The sequence below is a fragment of the Theobroma cacao genome, chromosome 7, assembly GCF_053813885.1.
Source record: "Theobroma cacao isolate CCN51 chromosome 7, ASM5381388v1, whole genome shotgun sequence".
NCBI lineage: Eukaryota > Viridiplantae > Streptophyta > Magnoliopsida > Malvales > Malvaceae > Theobroma > Theobroma cacao.
The window spans coordinates 3,483,693-3,495,777 of record NC_142645.1 but is presented as its reverse complement, the minus strand read 5'-3'; the positions used below and the strand labels follow the sequence as shown (position 1 = coordinate 3,495,777).

Here is a 12,085-nt window from a genome sequence, read left to right as displayed (position 1 = left end):
AGGCAATGAAGTGATACTTCTATCCTGAAAAGACCCTTAATTAATTGGAGAAACAAGTGCAGTCAAGAAAAATAGCAGCAACAAATAGATTATCTCCTTGCAAAAATGAAAATCCTAATCCTATGAGAGAAGAGAATCAATGAATTGTGAAGACAAAAAAATTGAAGTCAGCAGCACCCAATCAATTGGCTATTTGGTTGATTCATGATTTTTTTTTTTTTTGTCTAAAGATCAGGCTTTGAATCCCTCTTTCTCTAATTAAAAAGAAAGAATTAAAATCGGCAACTCAACGCAAAGTTGAATTATTTTCAACCTAATTAGACAAAAAAGGAAAAAGAATAGAGGCACAAATTAAAGAGAAAGAACCAAAAAAAAAAATTTATGGAGTTTGTTGAAAGATGAATTTATGCCAGAAGGTGAGATTCAGAGATGTTACCAAAGATGAAAAATATAAGCGTAGATGCTTCAGCTTGTTGATATCACTAAGCAGATCCCCTTGCAAATTCCTATATAATGAGAAGGAATTATGAAGCAAATACGACAATGCAAAATTATCCTTTGTGAGAAATTATCCTTGCAAAATTTGTCAAGAAATCAAGATCTTCAAAATTATCCTTTATGAGAAGAAAATGAATTATGAAGAACATGAACCTTGTTGAACATGTCAGTTTCAGCAGATATTTTTATAATCAATTTTTTGCTGCTTATCTTGGACTGATAAAACCTAAAAGGGTTTCAATTTGCTGCAGGCATGGAGATTATGGAAATAAGGCAGTCCTTTAAAACTTGTTGAAGAATGCTTGGGAGGGTCTTTGCAATCTATCAGAAGTGATACAATTCATCCATTATCAGTCTTTTAAGTTTACAACAGCATCCTGAGGATAGGCCAAGTATGTCATTTGTGATTCTGATGTTGGGAAGTGAAACTGAATTGCCACACCCCAAACAACTTGGTATTTTGTTTAAGAAAAGTCCACTTCATGAAGAAGATTCTTCATCAGACAAGCACGTATCTTCTTCGACAAATGAAATGACTCTGTCAGTACTAGATGCTCGATAATTGATTAACCGTATACTTAACTCTTTCAACTCCAAGCCATTATTTTATGCTATTGACCAGTATGTCTTGTACCTTCGGCTCTGATAGCAGTGGTTTAGCCCCAATTTGAGCATAGCACCCTGCGAGTGCCTACTTGCGGTATATTTGTGTCACAGAGACATTAACAAGATGACTGCACTGAAACTTCATCAGTTGTAAATTGTTTTGAATTCTTTTATCCTGCACTCTTTCAGATGTTTCATTGAGGAAGAGTCATTTAATGCTCATATCATAACAAAAATAAAAATGCATGATAAGCCATTACTTATTTGTACGTATTTTCTACATAAACTTAATAGAAGGCTCCGTAATCATTGAAGATGTTTTCTACGATCTTGTTGCCTGCCTGTCCCATGTCAAGTTCTTTTGCCTTTAATGTCATATATGTACCATAAAAATATTTGCAGGCATAATAATATTTTGATTCATTGTTTTTATGGAGTAGGCATATTCAGTTTCTCTCAATCAGATACATTTATTCTTATCAGCATGGAAGATATTGGCTTTTGCCCAATCATTTGATTGATATATATTAATATTTGGACAGGAGATTTTCCTAGCTGCTATTATCTTCCCTTGGCTTTGCTTTGCTGCTTCTTTTTTCTGATTTTAAACAGCGGATGATGGAATGGAAATACCCCAATTCATAACCAATACCCACGGAATCATAAACAGGCTATTCTGGAAGAAGACGAAATGATAAAACTGGTTTCTTCAACAATTTATCTTTTCAAGTAATCTGAAATGGCTGACAAGCATGTATAGCTTCTTTCTCATTACTTACATCTAGGGATAAACTTGTTGTGCATAGTTAATTAGATTCTTCAATCATGTTGCAGATGCAAACAAATTACAGCTCAAAGCCTCCTGCTCTGGCCCGCTTCAGATCATTACTAAGATGTACAAACGTCAGACGAAAATTATAGAAAAATTAATTCACAACCAGCTGGGAAGTTGACATATAATAAATGGTTCTGGTGATTCCACCATCATCTTGAGAATCGACAAGAGAAATCTATACATAAAACTACTTTGTCAACTTACATAAAATTATTTTGATTCTTTCTTTATCGTGCTTTTATTCTCTTAATTACGCTGAATTAATTATAGTAAGAAAAATGGGGCAAAATGAAAAAGCTGATCTGTGATATAATTAATGAAAACATCTTATGAATAGTAATTTGCGGTTAAAGTCTTCTTTTCCCAAGTAGGATTATGGATGGAAGGAGGGAAACTCTAAGACATTGCGCATACAATGAGTATATGTTTCTGAATTGTCATGTCGGACTTATTTAGTGTAAGAATGACAGATTCAAGCTAACTTCTTAACTAGCTTATAATTTATAGGTTCAAGAGTCACCAAAATCAACCAATCATGGTATAATTGATGGGGAAAAAGCAAGAGAAAGGATTCTCAAATTTTCATCCTAAAAAATTTTATTTGTTCATTGTCCCTCCTCACATGACACTCGAAGAACTGCATTTACTATAACGTAGCTTTTCTGCAATCCATAAACTGCTAGTCATTACTGTTAAGGGCCAGGTAGAGCATGCACAAGACAGCTAATGGTCTTTTGAAGGAAGAATTGCATACTAATCAACGGTCATCAGTTTAAACATGTTTGCTCTCTAAAATCTGCCAAACTGAAAAGTTTTTCTGTGAATTTTACAAGCTTTGAAAGTAGAAACCAATGGACATTCTGTGAAAGAAAGTTGTGACTTGTGAGGACAACAACAAAGGAGAGTAGGATAAGTGGCCCCATTATTCGGTCCTACTTTGCCAGTTTTTCTTGTATTCACATTTGCATTATTGTGAAACAGCTCCAAGGAAAGTGACTTCACAACATGTGCGACGACTTTTAATTCTTCCTTGCTTCATAATTCATTAATTTTCCTCTCACGGAAGCTTAAGATTAGGATTTTCTTTCAATTTGGCAAGGAGATCATCTGCTTTTTGCTGTTTATTTTTCTTCAACATGCTTGTTATCGAAAATTAATGAAGACCCTTTGAGGATAGAAGTATCAATTAATTCACTGCCTCACTGAACCAGGTAAACTGTCGATGCTTATGATTTGTCTTCATCTTTGGTAACATTAATTAATCAGAATCTTACCTTATAACACAAACCCATCTTAACATAAGTTCCATAGAAATATTCATCTTGCCCACTTTTCAATAGTTCACGTTCTTCATCATTCGTTTTTTTGTCATAAAGGATAATTTTGAAGATCTTGATTTCTTGACAATTTTTGCAAGGATAGTTTCTCATAAAGGATAATTTTGCATTGACTTATTTGCTTCATAATTCCTTCTCATTATATAGGAATCTGCAAGGGGATCTGCTTAGTGATATCAACAAGCTGAAGCATCTGCGCTTATATTTTTCATCTTTGGTAACATCTCTGAATCTTACCTTCTGGCATAAACTTATCCTTCAACAAACTCCATATAATTTTTTTTTGGTTCTTTCTCTTTAATTTATATTTGATGATGGAATTGAGACTAGGGAACCATAGAAACTAAATATAAGTAGACAAAATATATGGGAAAAAAAGGATTAAAATAACGTAAGCAACTATAGTCTCCAACAAAAATTTTAATAGTATGAAGTTTTTCTTTTGTTTGAGTTATGCAACCAAATATATACTTTTGTGTGAAAATATCCATTTTTAACATTAAATGGTAATTTCTATATTCATTTAGGCCAACAATTAGAAATTCTTACTTTATCTAATTTAAATTTGTATTCAATGAATAAAATGAATAAATAAAACTAATCAAATGTACTAAATTTAGTCTTTCAATATCAAAATTAAAACTTTACATTGATTAATATATGCATGACATTTATTTAATACGCATACATGACATTTATTAATCTTAAACAAGATGTTTGTGAAATTCTCTCTTTGTTTTTGTTCTCCCATAAAAAGAAAAAATGGCTGTTAAGTTTAAATGGTATTTTTAATGTCATTCTACGTTCTTAGTTTACTTTTGTAATTATTTTTTAAGATTTTTTAAAACACGTTGATGTGGTATGATGATATGGTCATATCTTATTTTTCACCCTCAACATCAGAGTCACCTCAACACCACATGAATATAAAATGATAAGAGACATTTTGATTAATAACAATTAGTCAACTATTAGTTATAAGGCTTACTTGATCCAAGTTAAATAAAAATATAAGGATTTGAATGAACACAATAAAAGAATAAAAGTTTATTTGAATTTTCTTAAATAGTTCAAGAGTTTTTGTTAGCATTATGCCTATATTCATTTTCAACATTCAATAGTAATTTCTATATTCATTAAGGCCAACAATTAGATATTCTTACCTATTCTAACTTAAATTTTTATTAAATGTGTAAAATGCATAATCAAATTTAGTAAAGTTAGTCTTTCAATACCAAAATTAAAATTTTGCATTGATTAATAGATATATAACATTTATTTAATATGTATGTGTTAGAAAAGCAAGTTATCAACTTTAAATGGTTTCCTTTTTTAATAAAAAATTTTGTGATTTATAAATTTATAGTCAATTGATTTCTCCATTCTCATCATCCTTTTATTAATGTTGTAACGATCAAGACTAGGAACCACATAGATATGATATATTCAAGAATTTGAGATGGTTCTTTAAGGGGAAAAATGAATAAATTCATCTAGATATAAATCTTGTTGGAAATGTAAATATTATACTCAAAGATGATGGAAACAAAAACTTCTTGTTTCTTATAATGTCTTTTCTTAAGAAGAATTGGTAAAACTTTTTTAATTAGTAACATTTTTTTCTAACATATTCTATATTATATGAAAAATATAGAATTTTAATTAGTAACTTATGTCATATGGAGATCCAATATATCTTGGTTTTTTAATGTATAGGGAATAGCTTATATGGAGCTTATAGGGCCAAATTTTGAAGTGATAAAATGCTTTGGTGGTCCAACCTGTACATACATAGACCATCACCGAAAACTTGAAGAACATATGAACGATCTTCGAGAAAAAGTGAATGTTTTGAACATCCGAAAAAGATACCTCGTATCAAGAAAGGAAGAGGAGCTTCGCCACAGAAGAGTGGTGAGGGAAGAAGTGGAATACTGGTTTGAAGCTGTAGAAAAGGTAAACACTGAAATGGAAAAGATTGAAACCAAGTTCCATGCTGTTTCATACTTCTTACGTGGTCGTCTTGGAAAATTTGTTTGCCGAATGATTGAAGAGGTGGAGGAAATACACCAAAAAGGTATTTTCCCTGACGGTGTGGCAGTTGATGAGCCTCCAACCACCGGGGTGACGTTACCAACACCAAATCTAGAAGGTGAAATTGATGTAAAAGAGCAAATTTGGGAGTATTTGATGGGTGATGAGGTTGGAATGATTGGAGTGTGTGGAATGGGTGGTATAGGGAAAACTACCATCATGAAGCACATCAACAATCGATTGTTAAAGGAAAGTGAGAAGTTTGATAAAGTGATATGGGTCACTGTATCAAAAGAATTGAAAATTTTTAGATTGCAAAAAAATATTATAGATTCTTTGAAACAGTCTCTTCCAGAAGATGATGAATTGCAACGAGCATCAGTATTAAAAGATATTTTGGAGGAAAAGAGATATGTGTTGATTTTAGACGATGTTTGGAAACGATTTTCGTTATTGGATGTAGGTATCCCTGAACCAACAATAGGTATGGGGAGGAAAGTTGTACTCACTAGCAGATCGATTGAGGTCTGTCAATCTATGGATTGTAAGGTGGTCAAAGTGCAACTACTTTCAAAGACAGAGTCCATGAACTTATTCTTAAATCATGTGGGGCATAGTGTTGTACAAGATCAAAATTTAAACGACATTGTCAAAATTGAGGAAGCTTGAGTGTGTTTTATGTTCATTCTGCGACATGCAAGAGCTTAAGAAATATGCAGAGTGTGCACAAGGTAAGTGGCCTACATCTTTCATTTTTCAAGTGGGACCACCTGTGGGTATTTATATTTGGCATTCCCCAGATTTCAAAGAAATTAAGAAAAGGGTTGACGTCACAAATTTGGAGATAGAGAGGTGTGATGATATAGTGCTCCCAAATGACCTTCATACTTTACGTTTTGCGAGGTGTAATGATTTCAAATGTTTAAGCAATATTCCTGTGTTTCGTAAGGCAACTGGCTTGAAGTATTGCTCTATTAAGGAGTGTTCTGGGATGAAGTGTGTGGCTGACTTGTCATTATCGTCTTGTGCCGCACTTGACAACATTGAGGAGTTAGACCTATCTTGGTTGCGAAACTTGCGTGAAGTTGTGAGAGTAGGAATAGGAGTAGTGGTTGAAATTGAATCTACCTCTCATGCTCCAACACCACCTGCCATCTTCTCTTCTCTTAAAAAATTCCATATGAGTTATTGTTCGAGGGTGAAGAAGTTGTTTCCAGTTGAGCTGTTGCAGGGCCTCCAAAACTTAGAGACAATTAGAGTCCGACATTGTGAAAAAATGGAGGAAATAATAGCATCAGAAGAAGATCAGAAAGGAGAAGGAACAACTTTTATTCTTCCCAAATTACACTCACTGTGGTTGCAAAACTTACCACAATTGAAAAGCATTTGCAGTGGTGGACTTATGATTCCTGCAGATTCTCTCCAATATCTTTATATAATCAAATGTCCAGAAGTAAAGAGGATCCCTTTGTCTCTTCCCCTTGTTGAAAATGGGAAACCATCTCCTCCTTCTTCTCTACAAAAAATCACAGCATGGCCGAGAGAATGGTGGGAATCAGTGGAATGGGATCAGCCTGATGCTAAGGATGTCCTTTCTCCCTTTCTTCAATATTCTGGCTTATAGAATGAGATGGAGAAGAGGTGTTTGATTAAATGTGGCTGTAAGGCTCCTGCTTCTTATTAAAAACTGCAAACATTGTGAGTTTATTTTCATCCACATCCCGTTTTTATCTCTTAATTTCTCATTTGCTAAATAATTACTCTTTTTTAATATCAAAATAAAACCAAGTCTTTAATTTTTTATTTGTTAATATAAAAATAAAATCTCCAACTTAACACCCTTCAATCTGCATTTCTCTGCCAATTGCTGCAGGCTTGGAGATTATGGGAGGAAGGCAGCCCTGTTGAACTTGGAGATCAATTCTTAGGACTATCCTGCACATCCACACTGGTCTCAAATGGTTGATGAATTGGAAATCATTTAATACAAGTAAGTCATTGAAGTTATGTTTGTCCAGTGAAGAGAATGATTAGAGGAATAAGCTTCAAATTATTAAATAATACAAATTATCTGGAACCTCAATGTTTATAATTTGTTTTCTGCTGCACTTTCTGTATAGTTCATTTATCAAAAGTCAGTCAATCACATCATCTTACAAAAACAACGCATGATCTACCCACCTCGTATACGTATTTTATATGTCAACCATCCAAAGTGTCTCAAATAGAAATCATTGATCACAGGACTACGCATGAAATGCAGAAAGCAAGCTTGGATGCTTTTCTCATTTGCTCCAAGAGACTACTTTGACAGATATGGACTTTGTGGTTCAAAAGGGAATTGTGATGGTACTCAGCTTCCACTTTTTAAAGGATTCAAGCCTTAATTCCCTGAAAGCTGTTGTTTAAGCCTGAATTCCCTGAAAGATAGAACTCATCAGACTGGTCCCTAGGGTGTAAGCACAATAAGCCATTCAACTGCCAAAGCAGAGATGGATTTATCATATTTAAAAGATTTGAAAATGCCAAATGCTACACATTCTTGGACTAAAACTATGAATCTCAAGGGATGCAGGGCTAAGTATCTACAGAACTATTCCCATATGGCATACACTAGTTCGGATAACAGAGGAAGAGGTAGTGGTTGGGCCTTTTAGTTTCATCATCTGATTGATTGCAGACAATTTCAATCAAAAGGGCAGGATCTCAATGTTAGAGTGTCTGCTTCAGAATCAGATATGAGTCTACATTTTCTCTTGTTGTCGCTGCTTTTTTTGTTTTTGTTCATGTATCAAATTTCGTCATACAGAATTGAAAGATAAGCCTAGGATAAAACTTCCTGCATTAATTGCAACACTACTGTGTTGTGCTTTTGGGGCTGTTTACTGTCAGTCATTTCCTTTACAGAGGTCATGCAAAGTTGACTGGTAACTTTGATATATCCTTCACAAATATGCTTATTTTGTTCCTTCGCTAAATAAACAAAAAAAAAATTTACTTTGTAAATAGTGATGCTAGCAAATCCACATGCAGTTTCTTTAAAAGTGTTAATTAAATTCTTTGCCATTTCATTTGAATAATTTTTTTTATTCATAGAGATCTTACACTTAGTATCGTTCTGCTTGATAGTGAGATGAATCGAAAAATTTCAGATTTTGGCATAGCTAGAACTTTTGGAGGAGGCCATACTGAAGGGAACACTAAAAGAGTGGTTGGAACTTAGTAAGTGTCACTTTATTTTCATAATGTCTACAGATCCTCATATATTTATTGCTTTCGATAATGTTCTGCAGTCGTTATATGGCACTCAATATGCTATTGATGGACTGCTTTCAGTAAAATCAGATCTCTTTAGCTTTGGTATATTATTGCAGGAGATAATAAGTGGGAAGAAAAAATAGAGGGCTTTACCATCCAACACAGAGCAGCTACCTTGTTGAACATGTCAGCTTCAGCAGATATTTTTATAATCAATTTTTTGCTGCTTATCTTGGACTGATAAAACCTAAAAGGGTTTCAATTTGCTGCAGGCATGGAGATTATGGAAATAAGGCAGTCCTTTAAAACTTGTTGAAGAATGCTTGGGAGGGTCTTTGCAATCTATCAGAAGTGATACAATTAATCCATTATCAGTCTTTGAAGTTTACAACAGCATCCTGAGGGTAGGCCAAGTATGTCATTTGTGATTCTGATGTTGGGAAGTGACACTGAATTGCCACACCCCAAACAACTTGGTATTTTGTTTAAGAAAAGTCCACTTGAAGAAGATTCTTCATCAGAGAATCATGTATCTTCTTCCGCAAATGAAATGACTCTGTCAGTACTAGATGCTTGATAATTGATAAACTGTATACTTGGCTCTTTCATCTCCAAACAATTGTTATAGGCTATCGGTCAGTATGTTATGTACCTTTTGCTTTGATACCAGTGGTTTAGTCCCAGTTTGAGCTTAGCGCCCTGCAAGTGTCTACTTGGGGGTAATATATATATATATATATATATATTTGATTCACAGAGACAATACAAGATGACTGCACTGAAGCTTCATAAAAATCAGAAATAATAATTCTGTGCAAACTGAAAAGTTTGGTCTTTTCGAGGAAGATTTGCATACTAGTCAACGATCATCAGTTTAAATATGTTTTCTCTCTAAAATCTGCCAAACTGAAAAGTTTTTCTATGAGTTTTACAAGCTCTGAAAGTTTAAACAAATACACTTCTGCCTTTCTTGCTCACCAACACTAATATTGTTTTCAAGTATTGCTGATGGAATCGATATCTCCACCTCCTCCCAGTCTGTTAGTGATGGATGGAATCCTTGAGCTTGGTATCTTTAGTCCTGGAAGCTCTAAGAATCGTTTCTTGGGAATTTGGTACAAGAAAGTAGCAGTTAAAACTGTTACTTGGGAACTAGTAATAGCCCAACTGAACACCCTTTAAATTTTATTATTAAAAGCAATAACAAGGCTTGATTTTCTAATTAAGTGTCAGGCTTTGCAATTCATTTTTGAAGATGGAGCTATATTTGAGCTTGATCCAGAGAACCATTATCAGCGTCTATTTACCAAAAGACAGAGCCTGGAAGTAAATATTATTGACAACACCCTGCAACAAAATCATCTGTGGGAACATGACCTTGTTGCCAACAAAGTTGGGCTTTGCTCCTTCCACTTGTAATTAATTGATTTTGGGGACCTTGCCACTTCCCCTTTCTATTTAGTCTCTTTCATTTTTTTTTTCTTTATTTGTATTGTAATTTATACAAATACCCAATATTTTGCCATACTTCAGTCTCAAATTTGTTGCAAGTCACACGAGAAATATGGCTATGGTATTAGCTTACTTTCTGTATGCACCAAAAATGTGTCAATTGAACAAACTCATTTCTCTCTTAGGTGAAAGGGACTTAGAACCTCCAATGTCACTTCCATTGTTTAATCACTACCCATAAATTTCATCCAAATTAAAAATGCTATTCAATTGAACCTAGTCGACAAGTGTTAGAATATACCAAAATAAATGTCACATCCATGGAGCTTGTCCCAAGCTGGCAATTAATCTATTAAATTAGCATTTTCTTTTCTTTAAAATAATGGGTTTGAAAGGGGATTTGCCATGTTTGAGGAGGGATACCTTCTTTTATATACAAAAGCTAATTCAACAGATCCAAAGGAATTAATGTTGCCACTCATCTAAAGACTAAAAAACCTGAAAAATAAATGCTATTCAACCTCCAAAGTGTCACCTATTGGAGTGGCAATAAAGGTATCTAGCTGGCTACAATCTCCTAATTAAACAGTGTCTATATATGAAAAAAAAAATGAAAGCATATTTGGGAAGTGATGTATCAATACCAAGATATTGAAAATAAACATGATCAATATTTTAAAGCACTTCAAATGATGAATAAATATATAATTAAACAAGATTAATAGTTTAAATTATCTATATAAGATTTGGTGATTTGATGTTGCATGCAAATTATGAGTAAGTTTAAGTTGATATGATTAGTGTGATTACTCTAAATATATATATATATATATATATATATATATATATATATATATATATTATGTTTAAATGGTGATAATAATATTTTTATCTTAGTCATGAAAATCATGAATCTATGTGCCTATAACCCTAATAAAATATAATAATAATAAGATAATGTAATAGACCAATGTATTTTATAAATGATATTAAATGTGTAATTGGGATTTCATTTAGGGTTGTCCACATGACATATCCGGACCCACTTTAGCTTTCCAACCCCTGCATATTTAGCTCTAATCTCAACCGAATCCAAGCCTCCAAGTCAACAGCTACCGGCCTTTCCACGTGTCAACCCACCCCAAATCAAAGGCTAGGTCATCATCCACGTGTCAAACACACAACATTCACACAAGCATAGTCATATTTATCTATATAAGCTCCAAAGGAGCTTTCGCACTTGGTCACGTTTGTGGCTTTTTTTATTAACATGTGGTTAATTTTACATGCTTAAAAAGAAACCCCTCACTTGGTCACATTTGTGGCTTCTTTTATTCACATGTGGCTAATTTAAAAATGATTAATTTAGAAAGGATTTAAAAATGATTTTTGTAGAGTCGGTTGCATTTAGAATTGTCAACAGAGGATTTTTTTCTTTAACTTGAAAAGAGGTTTTTCCTTGGTATTTTGGTTCATAGGGAATTGCAGCTAATAGTGCTTCCATGTACTAAGAATGATATTTTTTATAAAATAAAATATAAAAATAAAACTTTTTGGTAGATATGTGTGGAATCACAAAGTAGATTAATTTTAAATAATTATAAAGACATGAGTTAAAAAAATATTAATTGAAATTAAAGATCCTTTAGAAAATTTCATCATTAAAATTAAAAAAAAAACTTAATAAGTATAATTAATATTCATTTTATTTTGACTTTCAAAAAAATTTATTTTATTTTAATAATTTTATTGTATCAATTATGTAACTTATCAATAATTACTTTTAAAATATTATATTTTCTCAATATAAATTTGATTTCACTATTAGAATCATGTAATTAATAAAATATGATTATATCAATATTAGTATATATTAAGATATAAAAAATCAAATATTTTCAAAAGAAATACTTAAATAAAAAATTTTACTTAATAAGAGATGAGAAAATATTTTAAAAAATAAATTTTTAAATAATTATCTTTAAATTATCATTATAACTATTATTTATAATATTTTTAAATTTAAAATTATTTCTTTTCAATTATTATTATTTTTATTTATAAT

General features: G+C 32.4%; 1 protein-coding gene across 8 annotated transcripts; it reads left to right on the top strand.

The window, feature by feature from the left end:
* The first annotated feature begins 2,909 nt into the window (after nucleotides 1–2,909).
* On the top strand, nucleotides 2,910–9,251 carry LOC148761451 (putative disease resistance protein At5g63020). Of its 8 annotated transcripts, none has more exons than XM_088808013.1 (8): nucleotides 2,910–3,150; nucleotides 3,424–3,493; nucleotides 4,993–7,008; nucleotides 7,184–7,300; nucleotides 7,555–7,659; nucleotides 8,440–8,532; nucleotides 8,685–8,754; nucleotides 8,841–9,251. In XM_088808013.1, the coding sequence occupies exon 3, from the start codon at nucleotides 5,005–5,007 to the stop codon at nucleotides 5,977–5,979; it is 975 nt and encodes a 324-aa protein (XP_088664139.1). In that variant the 5' UTR covers nucleotides 2,910–3,150; nucleotides 3,424–3,493; nucleotides 4,993–5,004; the 3' UTR covers nucleotides 5,980–7,008; nucleotides 7,184–7,300; nucleotides 7,555–7,659; nucleotides 8,440–8,532; nucleotides 8,685–8,754; nucleotides 8,841–9,251. The 8 variants fall into 8 exon arrangements, 6 of the variants coding, with proteins under 6 accessions (XP_088664139.1, XP_088664138.1, XP_088664136.1 ...); XM_088808012.1 differs by having other exon boundaries at nucleotides 7,555–8,237; nucleotides 8,463–8,532; XM_088808010.1 differs by having other exon boundaries at nucleotides 7,555–8,237.
* The last annotated feature ends 2,834 nt before the right edge of the window (nucleotides 9,252–12,085 follow it).